Consider the following 19,354-nt stretch of genomic DNA (forward strand, 5'->3'; position numbering starts at 1 on the left):
CGGGGCCAACAGAAGAGGAGAAGGCTGCGCAGGTCGCGCGCTCGGGGTCAGACCGATTGATCAACAAATATTTCAACCGGTCTGATAGTGTGAAGACAGAAGCACTCCAACTTCAGTTCACAAACTGCCAGAACCCGGAAGACTTGTACAAGCTCGGCTTGTGCTTGTTTGTGGAGTCAGTGCTTCTGGGCCGCGAGGCCAACGCGCTGATCACGCCTCACATACTTAGATATGTGGAAGACCTCGAGTTCTTCTTCCGGATTCCTTGGGGGAAGCACTCATTCGCCAGACTCATGCACTCGCTTCAGAAAGACATGTTGAAACAGAAGGCCAACTACGAGAAGAAGCTGAGTTCGGATGTTCAGCACGAGTGCAAATACACAGCATATGGCTTCGCACTGCCGGTCCAATATTGGGCGTACGAGGCCATTTTGGAGGTTGGCAAGAGGTATGGCACGAACCACGGGATTCGGTTCCCAGGATGCTTACCGGACGAGCAAAGGCGATATTGGGAAGAAAGACGTCAGCGCATTATTTTCTAGACGGGTATGATTTTCACTTATGTTCTGAATAATTATTTAACATAAATGCTTGTAATAAATGCTAAATGGTTTTATTTTGATATTTTTTAAACCATAAACGAATCCTGGAAGTGGTGAAGGGGCTACTTCCACGGACGGAGGAGGAGGCATTTGTGAGGACAATATCTTACGATGGTGTGGAGAACCTGGTTGATGATGTTGTGGATGACACAGAGGCTGAGGCAGGTAGTCAGGTACCAGAGACTCAGGTCCCAGACACTCAGGAAAGAGACACTCAGGTACCAATTTTTGGAACTTTTTTTTTATGTCTTTATTTTTTATTATTTTTGTTTTATGATATTTGTTACATTGTGGAATTATCGTATGCTTACCGTATTTTTTTTATATATATTTTTTCAGGCCACTGGTTCAGAACCTCAGCCCAGTGCACCATCTTCATCAGGCGTTCGGGGTGCCGAGTACACTGATTTAGTGGCTCGGTTGGATAGGATCGAGGCTGACACTCGTGTCCGTATGCCGCTCATGTCGAGCCGAAGAAGGCATACGAGACCGGCCATGTAGAGCCGAAGGGTGGTCGAACGTAATTATGGAGCGGCTCGGAGACATATTGGCCATGTTGAATCGTCCGCCAACGATGCCTTCAGCACCGGAGGCCCCAGCAGATCCATCTACCCCACCACCAGCTGCTTCACCCCCAGTAGAAGAGGATGAGGTCTTCCCCGACGATTACGATCCTTATGAGGGAGCTCCAGCGACTCCGATCGAGGCACAACCTCTTATCCATGTACATGACACCGAGTCGCAGGGTGAGATTCTGTCCATAGAGGCACAACCTGCAGTGGTTAAGAGTCGGAAGAGGAAGAGAAAGCCTCCTGTATGGTTCGGTGACTATACGGAGATGAAGAGGAGACATAGGCCATCTTCGACTTTTGATCCCCTGGAGCCACCGGATGAGAAATTGTTAACCACTTTCCGAAAGTGGTGTGTTGGACTCATTCTGAACCACCGACTTCGGGATTTGAGAAGTGGTGATTACGGTCCAGGATTCTTTTGGATAATGCTCACACCAAAGGAATGGCTTACAGATGACGTAAGTAAAGTATTTTATAATATTACTTCACTTTTCAACTTTATGTACAATGCAATTAATATATTTTTTTGTGTAACTGACATTTCCGTTTATATGCAGCATATAGATGCAGCAATGCATATGCTGAGGAGGCGACGCACCGACTATCCACTGACATTTCCTCAAAAGGGTATCATTCTCTCCACATTCGTGACTGCCATGATCAGCAGTGCATGGACGAGCCACAAGGGTCCGAGGAAAAACTTTAAATGGGAGGCTTATATCCTGGACTACTGCACAGGGGCTCATAAGGTATTGTTTTAGTAAGATTTTAAATGTCAATTGTTTGGGAAGATTATTATGGTTTGTTAATTGTTTCGTTGTTCTCTGTAATTACAGTCCCAAGTCTTTGAGAGATGGAGGGGTAACGAGTTTATTTACTTCGTTCTGAACCTTCCCACGGCAAGGCACTGGGTCACAGTTGAAGTCGACATAGAGCTGTGGAAAATTAATGTCTACGACTGTGATTCCAGCGTCTGTCATTGGACCGCCTTGGAACCCATCATGAAGGTTTGGGCAGAACTGCTGCCCTCGCTACTCCTTGCAACCGGGGAATTTCCACATAACAACCAGATCATGGCGTTAGCTAACTGTGACATCACGGTGCTTCCAAAAATGCACGCGACTCGAGCCACTCACGACTTAGTTCCGAAGTCAGCAACCAGGTACATAGCGATAAAAAAGTACTATAGTATTAAAATATGTTTTACGTTAGACTGACTTTACATTTTATTTTGCATTTAGTGGTGATTGTGGCGTGTATTGCATTGAGTATGTGGAGCATCTCATGATGCAGCGTGGATTGACCGATGTGACGCCAGACCGGATAGCCATGTTTCGTCAACGGTGGTGTGTCGATTTATTTTACCAAAATGTCGGCTGATTATATGTGTAATTATTGGGACATTGTATATTTTGTGTAATTAACATTACAGTTATGTATATATAGATTTTCTTTTCGTTCAAATTTTGATAATTAAACCTAAAAATAATTAAAATATTTGAAAAATATTCAACCTCAACAAAAATAACTATGACAAAATATGCATCATTACAATATATCAAATTTCCCAACGAATACGTACAAGACGCCTCAGATGCGGGCTTTGCATGTTGCTGTTGTGGCTCGAATCGCCACGGCGGGCAGCTTCGTGGTACGAGAACCTTTTTATCACTCGGACGGAAACGGTTCTCCGTCTTCTTCCGCCGTTGCTTTTTCTTGGACGACCTACAGGCTTCTTTTCCACAGGTACCCCAACTTTCATATTCTTGATGTGTTCTGGGAGAACCCAATCATCCTCGTCACCAGCGAGATTGATGGTATCATCGTAAATCTTCCTCCACGTTTCTTTTGAATAATAAGGTGAGCAAAGCGTGTACACACTTGTGTTCGTTTTCAATGCCGCGGCACATGCATGAAGGCAAGGGAGTTTCAATAACGTGAACATGCCGCAGGTGCATGTTCTTTCAACTAGATTCACATCACCACCTCTTTCACCGTTAGGTCCCCTACCAACGTTATACAAATTGGCTCCATTTCGTTGGACGCGCCTGTACCTTGCATTTTCATGAATTTTTGCCAAGTTTTTTTCGAAGAGCGTGGCCAAAGGGGTGGCACATTTGTCAGCATTTTCGAGGCGATCAGCGAACCACGATTGGAGTGTGAACCTGATAAATTCAACCAAAGTAGTTATTGGATATTTCCTGAACTCTTCTGTGACACTATTGAAGCTTTCAGCAGCGTTGCTCGTCATGATGTTGTATCTATCGCCCAAACAATAAGGGTGAGCCCACTTCTCAAACCCTATACTCTCCACATATGCAGCAATGGCCGGATTCATCTTTCTAAGCTTCTCGAACTCTCTATCGCATTCAGTCTTCGACCATGCGTAAGCAACATTATATATTTGGTTGTGAAAAGCATCAGTCTTGAATTTGGCGTTCACGTTCATAACAATGTGGTGATAGCATGCACGGTGGACCGCTTCGGAAAAACGAGTTCAACGGCATGATCAATGCTTTGATGCCTATCCGACACAAACACTAAGTTCTCAACCACGCCAATTGCTACCCTCAACTTCTGTAAGAAATACGTCCAGGAGTCGTTATTCTCACTGTCAACGATACCATAAGCAACCGGCAACAATTGGTTGTTCGCATCGTATGCCACAGCAACTAACATTATACCACCGTACTTCGTCTTCAAGAAGTTGCCATCGATACTCAAAACAGGACGACAAAAAGAAAAGCCCCTTCTACATGCACCGAGTGATATAAAACAGTACTTGAACCGCTCATCCTCTAAGTACAAGTCAGTAATGGTACCTGGATTCTTCGTTCCGGCATGTACAAGTACCCGGGAAGCTTCATGTATGAAAACTCAGGCGTACCCCTAGCATACGTAAGTCCCATCTCCCTGCACCTCCACGCCTTCACATAACTCATACTGATACCGTAGTTGTCAAACATGTCCCTCTGTATGTCTTTAGCCTTGTACTTAGTTCCGTCTTGGGTGTACTTCCCCTTAATAAGGTGGCCAACTACCCATGGTGCTGCTTGACGGTGATCTGAACGTCTCGCATTCAAGTTACATGTGTGTTCATTGTGAAATACAGTGACCTCAAAGTTGTCAGAATGCATCTTCTTCCTCCCCCTCAATCTCCATTTACAATCTGGAGCCTTGCATGTAACGTACAACACATCAGGGGATGACTTCTTCACCATCCACTCGAAATTGTTATTAAGGGCAAACCTACCCACAACTTGTCTCAGTTCTTCCTTGTTTTCATAAAAATTACCAAGCTCTATCACCCCTGCTTCCTTACTTTGTAAACAAGTAGTTAGCTCATGATTTTCCATCATATCTTCCTTTGTCCACATGGGAGCTTTGAACTTGGTACAAACTTCGAAAGAGGAGAACGTTGAGAACGTTGCATGACGAGCATGTTCTTCGCCCGCCCGGTCGACTACTGCTAGTTCCAGGTGTAGTGCGATTTTCACTACGAGGTTGTCGTTCTCGCTGTGTACCTTGGTTACTAGGTACACACTCTAACCTCAACAATGGTCCCGCTACGGGTTCATCGACTGCTAAATCATGCTCATCGTCCATATTCAAATCTACAATAGGATCATTATTGTAGAAGGGTGTATCGAACTCTTCAAACTGATGAAATCCTGTCGCTTCTTGTTCTTGCCCTACATTGGTCGGAACATCAAAATTGGTCGGAACCTCTAAATTGGCCGGAACCTCCTCATTCACACCAATCCCAACATCTGTTTCGGGAACGCAAGACCCTACCACACTCCGAGGGAGAGGATTAGTAGGCGGCGTAGGCTCCGAATTCCCAACTTTTCTCACCTTGGTCACGAATAATGGCATAAACTCTTTATTTGACATTGTTGCCCTCATCTCTAAAAACGTTCTCAGTTGGCGTTCTCTCTTAATAACCTCTGGCGCAACCATTTTTCCCTTCATGTACAAGGAACAAATCTCCAACTTTAAATCATACGCTACCGGATCAACTTCCAACTCTTCATATAAAATTTGTCGCAGTTCTTGTAGGGTTGTCTCGGTTGTAACTGTCAACGTCAAGCTGCTATTTGCTTTGTAGATCCAATTATAATTCTCACATAACCAAACACCATCGTACGATACAACAAGGAACACTTTGTCTCCTGCAATTGCAAACCAAAAAAACAAGGTGAGTAAAGGAAAAAACACCCCAAAAAATATAAAAATCGACATCCCATCGATATCAATAGACATAATGTCGAGAAGCACAACATCAGAAATTAGGGCACTGACTGTCGACATTGTGTCGACATATTATCGACATACAATCGACAACAACAACAACCATGCTCGTCATCGACATAATATCGACATACCATCGACATTCAATCGACAATTAAAAACGGTTGCACATTTAATGTTAATAAATTTTACCTACGTTCCCAACAACCCTTCCCAACTGAAACGTTGCATGTCAGACACGTGTCCTATCGACAACATATCGACATGAAGTCGACATGTCGTCGACAAATGTGTTAGCAGTGACACTAAATTGGCATGTCGTCGACATGATGTCGACATAGTATCGACATTCAGTCGACAAATACGCCATTTCATGCGTTTTCCCTGTACAGTTACGCATTTAATGACCATTAAATTTTCATACATTCCCAACATTTTTACTGCTCTATAAAAGCAAAGGGAAATCTTATTCATAAGTGCTCTTGTCTTCTACCTATCTCTTACTCTTAAAAATTTCTCTTATTCTCTTAAGTTCGAAATATGGCCCCAAGAAAGAACGGCAAATTCCCCATCCTAACTCCTGAAGAGCTGAAGCATGAGCCTGATGTTGGCATAATTACTCCGGCAATGCAGAAAGTTTTGGACGCCGCTCAAGCTTTCGAAAGAGAACGAAATGGTAACGAGTTCAGGTTCATGCAACTTGAAAGAGAATTTTGCAAAACTGGTGTATGGCCGGCTCCACCACCAGGGTTCCCCGAAGGATGCCGTCGTTGCAAACTAGGCATCTTTAACGGTAAACCGGTGAAGCCTGGAACATTATGCAAGTATTGCAAGGCTCACCCACAAGCCAAAGAATTTAAAAAAAAATAATTTCTTATGTTATGGCTTGTGGTGAGTTTTATTTAATGTTTGTTTTTTTTTTTATGAACTTTTATTTTCTGTTTTTTTTTTATGTTTTTTTATGTTATTTTTAATGAACTTTATTTTATGTTAATGTTATGTTATGTTTATGTTTTATTCACGGTATTTTTCCATTGCATCGATATTTTGTCGACATGATGTCGACAAAATATCGACAACTTCTTAAAAAAAAAAGAAAAATGCTTGTTGTCGACATTCTGTCGACAAATAGTTAATACCATGTTGGTTGCATGATGTCGACAACATGTCGACATAATGTCGACATAACGTCGATAATGGTCGTCACTGACCTTTCCTTTGTAATCATCGACAAACCATCGACATATCATCGACATATCATCGATAACACTGGAAAACCCAGAAATCGACTGAAAACCAGATCTGCCAGATCTCAACAATTTCAGACCAAAAAACAGCAGTTCCAACAAAAAACACACATATAACAATATTAAACTACATAAAGTCAAACAAAATGCTTAAAATACAACTTACCCATTATAATGGTGTAAGATTCTTGAGTGATATTGAGTTGTGCTTCGGTTTTCCACCAACACCCACCGAGAAAACAACCATTCAACAGCAAATAAAGAGAGTGACAAGAGAGTGGGACGGATAGGGGGAAATTTTTTGATAAATTTTTTAGTTTTTTTCTAGAGAGAGAGAGTGGTGCACGAGAAAGAGGGAAGAGGGAAGAGAGAGAAACATCATTTCAGATTTTAGGTATTTTATTTTTTTTTTTAAAAAAAAAGGGTAAAATGGGAAGTTCATGTAATTAATGGACTAAATTTGTACAAATTAAGGAAAGGTATAAATTTTGATATGAGGTATATTATTAAGGGCAAATAGTGAAATTTCCCTATATAATTCTCCTTCATCTTATAGGTGGAATTAATTATTACATCGAGTGTCTAGCACCTTCTCAACATGTCACGTTGCGATTAGCTAGCGATATTTTCTAAAAATTATTGTATTAAACTATATGAGACTCGATATTTAGTTGGATCAATAGCGATACTGACACATAGGAAGTTGCCAAGCACCGCTGGTGCTCTTTATCATTTCTCCATATAACAACATCTCCAATTATAGCATTATTTAAAGATGCTTAAAATCTCTGAATCATTCAAAAATAAAATATTTTATTTTATATCTCTCTCACAATATTTTTTACACTCTTATGACACGTTTACTATACAGTAATCAGAATCGGAATAAATTAATGGAGAAATGTAACGGAATAAATGAAAAATAATCGGAATCAATATTTGTAATATGTTGTTTACTAATTTTTTTTAGAAATGGAATAGTTGTGATTTATCTTGTTTATTTTATTAGGAAACGTAATCGGAATGCTTAAATTGACTAAATTGCCCTTTTGAGTTAAACTATATTATATGGTAGTTATTTTGCAAGACATATTTTAAAGGACAAAATTGTCATTATATATTTAATATTAAAAAATAAAATAAAAATAATAAAAATTCATTACCCTTAATGGCATTCCTTACAAAATTGGTGGGGGAAGTTCTCCCTTTCTTTTCTCCCTTATTTAATCAACTTCTCCCTTTCCTAATTTTAATAGTGCAAGTAAACAAATGTAAGAGAATGATTACCTTACTATTGATTTCTATTACTTATTAGTAAACATGCCATTATTTCTAAAATCACTCCAATAGTATAACACTCTTTAAAAATACTATAATTATGATCTCACACATTATTATTTAATTTTTTAGCAACAATAATTATTTAGTTTTAATTTTTTATTAAAAATATAATAATAACATTAATGCTACTATATAGCATTCACACACATTCCTAGAATAACATTATTTTTCCTCCAATAATATAGCATCTCAACATTTTGTCACTTCATCTATCTACCTCAGCAAGTTTATTATATAGTATTTAAAATCAAAATAAATTAATAGAAAAATATAATAGAATAAATAAAGAATAATCAAAATTAATATTTATACTAAAATTATTTGAAATAAAATAATAATAATTTATATTATTTATTTTATCACGAAAACGAAACGTAATCAAAATGTTTAAATTGATTAAATTATCTTTTTTAATTAAACTATAATATACGATATTTATTTTGTAAGACATATTTTAAAGGTTAAAATTGTCATTGTATATTTAATATTAAAAATAAAATAAAAATAAATAAAAGTCATAATATCTTTCTTTAAAAAATTGGTAGGGGGAAGTATTCCTTTCTTTTATCTCATATTAATAAATTTCTCCTTTTTCTAATTTTAATAAAAGATAATTGCGACAAAAATCCTCAAAAACTTAAGGTTGATGCAGATAAGTCTCCAACATAAAAATTTGCAATAATAGTCTCCAATGTCACATTTTTTGTAAGTCCGTTGATCTCTCTTTCTAACTGATCTGTTAGATACTAATAAAATGTCACATGTTAATTTTTTATTAGTCTAAATAATAATTTTAATTAAAAATAAAATAAAATAAAAAATTATTTTAGAATCATAAAATTATTCCCAACCACGACCTTCACCCTCATCCCATTCCCAGCCACGACCTTCAATTATAGACAGATTCAAACACAAACACATACTGAATACACAATTATGGAAATTGAATAATGAATTAACATATCAAATCCAAACCAAACAATCAAAGAAATGTTTTTTTATTCAAAACCCAGATCACACTATGAACGAATATTAATACATTAGCTCTGCTCAAAGAGAAAGGAGATGATAAAGAAGAAGAAGTTGAAGGGAAATCCTTAGCAGTCAAGATCCTAGCATATTAACCTCTCAAACTTTGTTGAGCTTTCATAATAAAACTACTACTGAGGCTTAACCCAAGGCCCAACTCGAGCTCAGGCTCATTGGGGAAGAAAAATCCTCAGAAGAAAAAATCAAATTGTCATCTTTAGACACCTTAGAGATCGACCCACTTGTTGATGAAGCTTTGGAAAGACCACCACCCCAATCACCCAAAACAACACCCTGAATTGAAAAAACTTGTAACTTTCTTATTTTTTTTCGAAAGCCCAAAAGAAAAATTATCGCAAAAAGGGGGTTTAGAGAGTGTTAATTGAAAAGAAAGGCTATGGTGAAAGAATCAATTATCTGTTCATTTTTTTTTAATTTTCTTTTTTCGTTCTCTTTTTCTCTCTCGTTGTCTCTCTTTTTCTGCAAGGTAATGGATTTGGCCTTGGTTGGGGTCTTCGATCACATACGGGATGTGAGGGACGACTTGGGATTGAGACACCAGTGATTCAGACCTGGCAACCAAAGATGGGGAATAACTACAGTGAAATATATATAGGGTATTTTGGGTTTATTGGAATTTTTTTTACTTAATTATTTTTTTGCAGACAGGGTTTTGTTTTGTTTTCTGGTGGTCTTCGACGTCGACGGTAGACGACGACCGTGACTGGGAATGGGGGTGGGGTGAGGGTCGAGCTAGGGATGGGGATGGGTGAAGAAGACAAAGAATTAAAAAAAAAATATGATTTTAAAATAACTTTTTTAGTTTCTTTGTTTTATTATTTTTAATTAAAATTATGATTTGGACCAATAAAAAATTGACACATGTCATTGTATAAGTATCTAACAGATCAGTTAGAAAAAGAAATCAATGGACTTACAAAAAACGTGACCTTAGAGAATAATCTGCATCACTCCTAAGTTTTTGTAGATTTTTGCCGCAATTATCTCTTTTAATAAAGTAAGTAAACAAATGTATATGAATTAGGAGTGTAAATAGATTGGGTTGGATCTGATTCAACTATGGTCTGACCTGATCCGAATCATGTAATGATCCACCCCCGCTTCGCCCCGCTAGATCAATTACCCAAATCGGATTAGATCCCACATGTCTTATTTTTTTTAAAAAAAAAATTAATTTTATATCTAAACTTATATATTTTTTAGAGTACTATAATTATATTGATTTCCTAGGTCATGATTATCTGGGTGAACCAAGGAAAATAAGTGAGGCGGAGTGAGGCGGAGTGAATCTGATCCGAGATCCAATAAGTATTCAAATATTTTGGATCAGAAATGATCTGTCGGAGTGGAGCTCCAACCTGATTCGTATAAATAGATCTTTTTGACATACCTAAAGGGAATGATTGTCTTACCATTGATTTTCATTACTTATTAGTAAACATGCTATTAAGGTAATAACTTTTAGAGAATATTGTTAACCAATCGTAGGACGTCATCTCTAAGTGGTATTAGGTATTACTGGTGCCAAGTAACAATGCTCTTAATTTAATTATTATATAATGTTTTTAACCATTTAGAAAGTGTCACTTCTAGATAGTGTTAGGTACCAATGGTCCCTAATATGAATGTTCATGTAAAAATTACAAGAAATGCTAAAACACGTTAGTAGTGTCTAGCATCACCTATATAAGGTGTCATTTTAGTATTAGTATAATTAAGTATTGGGTCCCGGATAATTTAATTATATAATTATTATAAAATATCACTAACGAGTGTCACGGGCCGCCTATTTGGACACCCCCAAGTAGGTGGAACGTGCGACACTTGTTGGCACACCGAGCTAGCAAGTCAGCCTAAACGCGTCTGCATGCAAACAAGTTCAAAGGTTAGGCACGATACATGTCTCGCACATGTTGAGTGCAAACAATAAGCATGAGCAAGCAAACACAAAGCGTCCCCAAGGACCAATCTCACACAACCCACAAGCAAACATATAGACAAATGGCACGCAATGGCCCAACAAAGGCAACAAACAGGCATCACAAAGACCATATAGAAGCATACACAAGAAGCATGGATAAACATCGGTTTATTAATATATGGCCTTGATAGGGCAAGGGAGTACATAGCTGGGCCCCTGTCATGCTGGTGACAAGGTGCTTCATAAGTCACCTGGTCACCCCCCCTGAAGAGCTTATTGGGGTTTTAAGGGATTTCCAGGAACATAGATGATTTTAGCTCTGTAGACATATGTGAAGGAAATACAAAGAAAGAAAGCTAAACAACAAAAGGTTCCCAACCCCCATGAGGTGCTTGGTGCAAGACTTGACTAATGATCAAGCACCAAGGCATGCTCATGTTACAAAATACCCCAATGAGGTGCTTGGTGCGAGACTTGACTAATGATCAAGCACCAAGGCATGCTCATGTTACAAAATGGCCCTATTGTGGGTGTGCCATGGGGCAGCACGCCACATTCTCCCCCACTTAATTGTTCGGCGTCCTCGACGAACCTGCTGCATGATCTTCAATCTTCTGTATAAGCTGCTGCAAGTCCTCCGCGTTTTCCCAGCTGATCTCGTCATCAGCAAGGCCCTTCCATTTGACCAGGTACTCTTTTCTCTTCTTTTTCTTCACACGAACAGTTCTTTCGGCAAGGATTTCTTCTGGTTCTCTGCTGCTGCGTCGTTGAATGCTGATGTCGTCCCTGGTAGACTGGTTGCGCGCTGGATCTTCTGGATCTTCATGATACGGCTTGAGGTTGCTAACGTGCAGGACCGGGTGTATCTTCATCCATGAAGGTAGTTCGACTTTGTAGGATGCTAGGCCAATTTTAGAGATGACTTGAACAGGGCCCTCGTATTTGCGTACGAGTCTGATGTCCTTGTCCCCTCGGAATCTCAATTGTTCTGACCGCAGTTTGATCAACACTAAGTCACCTGTCTTGAACTCCAGCGGTCGGCGTTTCTGATCTGCCCACTTCTTCATTCTTCGTGAAGCTTTCTCTAAATATGCTTGGGCAATCTCTATGTTCTTCTTCCAATCTTTTGTAAAATTAAAGGCCCGCGGATTCCGTCCGTGGTATTCATCCACTGTGTAGGGTAACAGTGGTTGCTGTCCGTTCACAACTTCAAAAGGGCTCTTGTTTGATGAAGAACTTGTTGGAAATTATTTTACCAGGATCTTAGATCTACTCACAAGTATGTTTATTAACACCCTAAATATGAACTTTCTAAAACGATGAAATAAACACATATAAAGTTTAGGAAACCTTACATTGGGTGCAGCGGAACATAATGACTCCTTCCGTTCAGATATCTAGCCCTTGAGTCCTTTCTGTAGCAGAGCATTATCAATATCTGAACCTGGATCTCTTTCTCTGAATCTTTGATGCTGAAACTCCTTCTTGCTGAAAGTCTTTCTTCACGATCTTCCTCACTATGATTGAGGTATCACTTGCTGTGTGTGGGCACTACTCATACACTAAGAATTTCGAAATCTCAATGAGGAAGAGAGAGAGAGTGGGTTCAGCCAAAGATAGGGAGAGAGAGAGGCTCAGTTTTTTTTTGAATCAGAAGTGTGGAAAATTTAGTGTAATTTTCCTGAAGCCTTCACTATCTATTTATAACATTCCACTAGGGTTAGGTTTGAATTATTTGGCATTAAAATAATGAAAATATCAGTTTAAATTTCCTACAAAAGTGGCTGGCCCTATACTAGTGGATTTGGGCCTCACTTTTTGCAATTTTGCAGTTTTACCTTTTCTGCATCTGATTTTCTCAAAAACGCCAATTTTCTAATTCAACCATTTAAATGTCAATTCTAACTATTTAATAACTATAAATAATTATTAAATAATATTGTCATTTATCATATTTATTAATTGAACCATACAAAGTATCATAATTAACAAATATGCCCCTATAAACTCTTTCTTTACAATTTCGCCCTTACTTAGTGAAAAATTCACAAATAGACATAGTCTAATTTGAGAATTATAATTGATTAATCAAAACCAATTATATGAGTCTTACAAGCAATATTATCTCAACTAGTGCGGGGACCATGGGTCTATATAACCGAGCTTCCAATAAGTAGATCAAGAATTTAACACTAAAATTCACTAACTTATTAATTCTCCGTTGAATCCACGCATAGAACTTAGAATTGCACTCTCAGTATATAGAATGCTCTATATGTTCCACCATATAGACACATCATTAGTTATCCATTGTTATAATCCTAATTTGATCAATGATCCTCTATATGAATGATCTACATTGTAAAGGGATTAAATTACCGTTACACCCTACAATGTATTTATTCCTTAAAACACTTGACCCCGTATAAATGATATTTCAGCTTATGTGAAATGAGTACTCCACCATTTATGTTCGTTTGGTCAAGCTCGAAGGAGATCATCCTTTGCTTACTATTCGCCAGATAGAAGCTATAGATTCCATGTTTATGCTAGCGCTCCCACTCAATTGCACTACCGTGTTCCCAAAATGTACGTATCACCCTGACCTAAAAGTAGGCTTAACTAACAAATCAAAGAACACGAATAGCCTATCGAGATTGAGCCTAATCATATCAGGATTAAGATCATTTGATCTAGGATCAACTAGGCGATATTGACTTGAATAGATATTACGGTAAGTTTAATAAATCTAAGTCAAAGTTCAATATCGGTCCCTTCCGATGCATACTCCATGCATCCAACCTGAGCTTTACTTTAACCAATGCTCTGGAAAGAACATAGCACTTCTCCAAATGCAAGTAAACTCTGTTGTAGATTATCATATCAGTAAAACCCTATGTCTGATAAATCTAGGAAACTTTATTCACATAGTCATGTTTACTTTCCAATGTGTTGACAGCACAATAAACAGGATCAAGTATGTGAAAAGGGTTTCAGATGAATTTATACATTATGTACATATAATCATGAAATAAATCATGTGAACCATGCAACATTAAATGTTATTTCTGATCTATATTAATAAGTAAATCTGATTATATTGAAATGAGTTTTATTTAGGGCATAAAACCCAACAGAACTCTTCTGAGAGTTGAAACAAAATTGAGCTACGTCTAGTAGTTGCGGCCAATTCTTCTGGTTGGCATTGACAAAGTGCCGCAAATACTCCTCCAACATCCCATTGAATCTTTCTGTCTGTCCATCTGTCTGTGGATGGTAGCTCGAGGAGATGTTCATCTGTGACCCAAGAAGCTTAAATAATTCGGACCAGAAGGTCCCTGTGAATTTTTGATCTCGGTCACTTACTATATTCTGGGGTACTCCCCAGTACTTTACTATATGCTTGAAGAAAAGTTGAGCTGTCTCTTTAGCCGGACACTGCTTCGATACCGGGATGAAGGTTGCATACTTAGAAAATCTATCCACAATCACCAAGATTGCATTCAAGTCCCCAGTCTTCGGCAATCCTGAGATGAAATCAAGCGAGACACTCTCCCATGGCCTGCTTGGGACCGATAGAGGTTCTAACAACCCTGGCGTCTTATGCCTCTCCACTTTGTCTTGTTGGCAGACGAGACAGGTCCTTGTGTAGTCCACCACATCTTCCCGCATCTGCGGCCAATAGTACCCATGCTTCAAAAGGGCATGTGTCCTATGCCACCCTTGATGACCCGCCCACAACGTGTCATGACACTCACTCAGCAGCGTCCTCCTTAGATCGCCTGCCTTTGGAACGAACAACCGCCACCTTTGGCCCACAAGAGGTCATCCTCTACCCAAAACTGAGTTGTCTTTCCCTTTCTTGCGAGAGTCATGATGTTCTTTGCAACTGGGTCCTTCTCCAAGTTCTCCTTGATGCGCTCTTTGATTGGTGTACCCACTTGGCTAGCTGACATGCCCGCTAACACCTTTAGTGCCGCCAACTCTGCTTTACGACTAAGGGCATCAGCTTCCTGATTAAGACGTCCAGCCTTGTGCTCGAAGTAGAAGTCGAATTCTGCCAAGAATTCCTGCCATCTGGCCTACTTGGGAGCCAGTTTTGGCTGTGTGAGGAAATGACTAACAACAGTATTGTCCGTCTTCACCACAAACTTTGACCCCAGCAAGTAATGCCTCCACGTCCGTAAATAATGAATAACTGCCAAGAGCTCTTTCTCTTGCGCAGTGTACCGCCTCTCTGCTTCGGAAAGTTTGCGGCTCTCAAATGCCACGGGGTGGCCCTCCTGCACGAGTACCCCTCCTAAAGCATAATCTGACGCATCAATCTGTACTTCAAAAGGCTTGCATACATCGGGCAGGGCTAATACAGGATCTTCGACCATGGCTTCTTTCAGACTTCGAAAAGCTTCTTCGCACTTCTCAGACCACGTCCATGTAACACCCTTCTTCAATAACTCTGTTAAGGGTGTCGCTCTTCTCGAATAGCCCTCCACAAATCTTCTATAGTAATTGGCTAGACCGAGAAACGAGTGAAGTTGTTTCACGTTGGTTGGGGTCGTCCACTCTTGGATCGCCCGCACCTTTTCCATGTCCATACGGATTTTCCCGTGTTCCACAATATGACCCAGGAACTTGATACTTTTCTGAGCGAAAGAACACTTCTCGCGCTTTACATACAACTGTTCCTTCCTCAACTTTTGAAACACCGTTGTCAAGTGTTCCTGATGCTCTTCTAAAGTGGCGCTGTAGACCACGATATCATCCAAGTACACCACCACGAACTTGTCTAAGACATCATGGAAGACTTCATTCATCAGTGTACAGAATGTGGCTGGCGCATTTGTCAACCCAAACGGCATGACGCGAAACTCAAACGCCCCATACCGAGTAACACAAGTAGTCTTTGGTTCATCCCCTTCTGCGATCCGAACTTGATAGTATCCTGATCTCAAGTCCAACTTCGTGAAGTATTTTGCTCCACTTAGCTAGTCAAACAGATCCGCGATCAAGGGAATGGGGTATCTGTTGCGCACAGTCACCTTGTTGAGGGCGCGGTAGTCTATGCACAGTCTCAAGGTCCCGTCCTTCTTCTTTTGGAACAACACGGGGGCACCAAAAGGTGCCTTTGAGGGTTTGATGAATTCTGCCTCCAGCATCTCTGTTAGCTGACTCTTCAACTCCTTAAGTTCCAGAGGAGACATTCGATATGCTGCTTTAGCTGGGGCCTTTGCACCTGGCACCAGCTCGATTTGGTGATCAACTCCCCTCTTGGGAGGCAGTCTCTTTGGAAGCTCGTCTGGCATCACATCCTTGAATTCATCTAACACCTTCTTGATTACAGGTGGAGTGGACTCCTCCACTTTTTCGTCGTACACAGTGGGAGCGACGACAAATGTTGGCCTCTTCTTCTTCAGGCCCCTCTTCAGTTGCAGGGCTGATAGTAGCTTGACTTCTGGGGGCTGTCTCACTTTGGCAGGTACCATTGAAGGATTCTCACCCATGATCAGGAGATTCCCTGTTGCTGGAATTGGAATGGCCCCCTTCTCTGCTAGAAACTCCATTCCCAACACCATATCGAAGTCATCCATGCGAACCGCTACGAGGTCAAGTTGTCCCTCCCATCCGTCAATCTTGACATTCACCTTTCTGGCCACTCCAGTTGTAGCCATGGCCTTTGAATTGACTGCCTTCATGCGACCCGCATCTTTCTCCAGTTTTAGGCCCACCCTCTTAGCTTCAATTTCTGAGATGAAGTTGTGTGTTGCACCGGTGTCAATCAGTACGCTCTTGGCCTGCTTACCGTTTAAAGTGGCCTCCACAAACATCAATCCCTTCCCAAGGGCTTTCTTCCCTCCGACGCCATGCTTCTTAAGAGCAGCCATTAATCGAACAGCGCTCATGTGCGCACAGTCTTCATCCTCATCATCTTCCACACATCCTTGCTCCTCTTGAGCAATGGATGCCTTTATGGCACTCAACTTGGACTGGTGGGGGCAAGCAGCCGCCCTATGTGGGCCTTGGCAAAGCCAACACTTAAGGGGCTTCTTCCCCGTTGCAGCATCACTTTTAGAGATGGAAATAGATTCATGAGTCCTCTTGTCTCCTCCCCCACTTTTACTCGGCCACTGCTTTCCTGACTTCTTGCTCGCGGCATTGTTTGTTGCCTTTGTTCCAGTAGCAGCATCTCTTCTCTCGATCGCAGCTACCCTGGCCAACAAGTTAGCATAGTCTTGAGCCAACGAGGCAACTTGTTGTTGTGTCACTGTTGGCCCTGAGTTTTGATTGTTAGGGGCTAGATCCTTGACCCTCTCGTCCAGGCCATCTGATTCCCCTATGCGCCTCTCAAGCTCTTGAATCCTTTGGGTGTTGCTCACCATTATGTCGTGTTACCAAGCTTCCCTTTTCTCTTGGCTCTGATGCCAACTGTCACGGGCCGCCTATTTGGACACCCCCAAGTAGGTGGAACGTGCGGCACTTGCTGGCACACCGAGCTAGCAAGTCAGCCTAGCTAAACGCGCCTGCAGGCAAACAAGTTCAAAGGTTAGGCACGATACATGTCTCGCACATGTTGAGTGCAAACAAGAAGCATGAGCAAGCAAACACAAAGCGTTCCCAAGGACCAATCTCACACAACCCACAAGCAAACATATAGACAAATGGCACGCAATGGCCCAACAAAGGCAACAAACAGGCATCACAAAGACCGTATAGAACCATACACAAGAAGCATGGATAAACATCGTTTTATTAATATATGGCCTTGATAGGGCAAGGGAGTACACAGCTGGGCCCCTATCATGCTGGTGACAAGGTGCTTCATAAGTCACCTGGTCACCCCCCCCCCCCTGAAGAGCTTATTGGGGTTTTAAGGGATTTCCAGGAACATAGATGATTTTAGCTCTGTAGACATATGTGAAGGAAATACAAAGAAAGAAAGCTAAACAACAAAAGGTTCCCAACCCCCATGAGGTGCTTGGTGCAAGACTTGACTAATGATCAAGCACCAAGGCATGCTCATGTTACAAAATACCCCAATGAGGTGCTTGGTGCGAGACTTGACTAATGATCAAGCACCAAGGCATGCTCTTGTTACAAAATGGCCCTATTGTGGGTGTGCCATGGGGCAGCACGCCACAACGAGCATTGATAAAAAAATTATGTTATATTTGGCACAAAAAATAATTTTGTAATATATTTGCATTAATTTTTTAGCACTGTACTTCAATGTACAATTATAAAATTTGATGTGAAATTTAATATTTAATTAATATTTTTATTAAAAATATTTTTGAAAAATCTAATAACTTTACAATTAATTTTACTTGCTTTATCATACAAAACAATTAAAAAATAAATAAATTGTCCACAATTTAATTTTTTTAACTAAATATATTTATAATAAATTAATAAAAATGATATAAAAATAAATAAAAAATAATGAATTTATGGTGATATAAATTTTACGCTAAATTTGACACACTATTTGCATTATGTCAAATTTGCATTATATTTTGGCATGCACCATTGAAGCATATTCTTTTACCATGTGAGATATATTTTAGCTTTGCATCATTCAAAAGTGAAAAAAAAAAATAGAGTAATTCTGATAGGGGTGTTCGCGGTGCGGGTGGTGCGGTTTTTAACTATTTTTTTAAACCAACCCGCACATGCGGTTTTTTCAATTTCTCAAACCGCACCCGCACCGTGAAACTAAAAAAGAGCACCGCAAAAAATGGTGTGGTGCGGTGCTATTTATGCAGTTTTTGCGGTTTGGACTATCATTAAATAATTAAACTATCACAAATACAACAAAATTTGAGCAACACTTGTCAAAAATACCATAAGGCTTGAAAATAAATATGAAAAAAAAAAAATTCAAGTTTCAACAATACAATAATTAGTGGGCTTAGGTTGGGCTTTCACATATTGGACCTTAATATATATAAAAATTAGTATTTTTATAATATGCGGTGCGGTGCGGTTTGAACCGCATATTAACAATTCAAAACCGCAAACCGCACCGCACCGCACGGTTTAGGAAAAATTCAAACCGCGACCGCACCGCAAAGAATTTCAAACCGTATTTTTTTTTACGGTGTGGTGCGGTGCGAGCGGTTTGATGAACACCCCTAAATTCTGGTGCACCCCAAATGGCATCCTCTAAATAACGTTAATTTTGATTTGATTTTTTAAATGAGAGTATACAATATAGTTATTTAAGACGTTTTGTAAATTTTAAAAGGGAAGTCCAAAATCAAAATATTTTACTCTTCTTTGATTACGGCTAGCAAAGTGGACTATATAGTAGCGATTTGGCATAGAATGAGTGTCCTGAAGCATCGTTTTATTGATTGGCAAAACAACCAACTC

At 39.9% G+C, this 19,354-nt stretch overlaps 2 protein-coding genes across 2 annotated transcripts; both read left to right on the forward strand.

Moving 5' to 3' along the window:
* The first annotated feature begins 387 nt into the window (after positions 1-387).
* LOC133039578 (uncharacterized) lies at positions 388-1,103 on the forward strand. The gene is made up of 3 exons (XM_061118468.1): positions 388-522; positions 662-820; positions 942-1,103. Exons 1-3 carry the CDS (start codon positions 388-390, stop codon positions 1,101-1,103), a joined length of 456 nt encoding a protein of 151 aa, XP_060974451.1.
* A 25-nt stretch (positions 1,104-1,128) lies between these two features.
* Positions 1,129-2,638, forward strand: LOC133039579 (uncharacterized). The gene is made up of 3 exons (XM_061118469.1): positions 1,129-1,923; positions 2,011-2,336; positions 2,416-2,638. The coding sequence occupies exons 1-3, from the start codon at positions 1,129-1,131 to the stop codon at positions 2,552-2,554; spliced, it is 1,260 nt and encodes a 419-aa protein (XP_060974452.1). The 3' UTR covers positions 2,555-2,638.
* The last annotated feature ends 16,716 nt before the right edge of the window (positions 2,639-19,354 follow it).

This window comes from Cannabis sativa, chromosome 7, assembly GCF_029168945.1.
Source record: "Cannabis sativa cultivar Pink pepper isolate KNU-18-1 chromosome 7, ASM2916894v1, whole genome shotgun sequence".
NCBI lineage: Eukaryota > Viridiplantae > Streptophyta > Magnoliopsida > Rosales > Cannabaceae > Cannabis > Cannabis sativa.

What these genes read in the sequence shown, in the direction of transcription:
- LOC133039578 (XM_061118468.1), top strand. Translation starts at nt 388, where the DNA reads ATGGCTTCGCACTGCCGGTCCAATATTGGGCGTACGAGGCCATTTTGG. An exon ending in GCGATATTGGGAAGAAAGAC is followed by an intron (nt 523 to 661) that starts GTCAGCGCATTA and finishes GAAGTGGTGAAG; the next exon opens with GGGCTACTTCCACGGACGGA. An exon ending in CTCAGGAAAGAGACACTCAG is followed by an intron (nt 821 to 941) that starts GTACCAATTTTT and finishes ATATTTTTTCAG; the next exon opens with GCCACTGGTTCAGAACCTCA.
- LOC133039579 (XM_061118469.1), top strand. Translation starts at nt 1,129, where the DNA reads ATGGAGCGGCTCGGAGACATATTGGCCATGTTGAATCGTCCGCCAACG. An exon ending in ACTGCACAGGGGCTCATAAG is followed by an intron (nt 1,924 to 2,010) that starts GTATTGTTTTAG and finishes CTGTAATTACAG; the next exon opens with TCCCAAGTCTTTGAGAGATG. An exon ending in GTTCCGAAGTCAGCAACCAG is followed by an intron (nt 2,337 to 2,415) that starts GTACATAGCGAT and finishes TTTTGCATTTAG; the next exon opens with TGGTGATTGTGGCGTGTATT.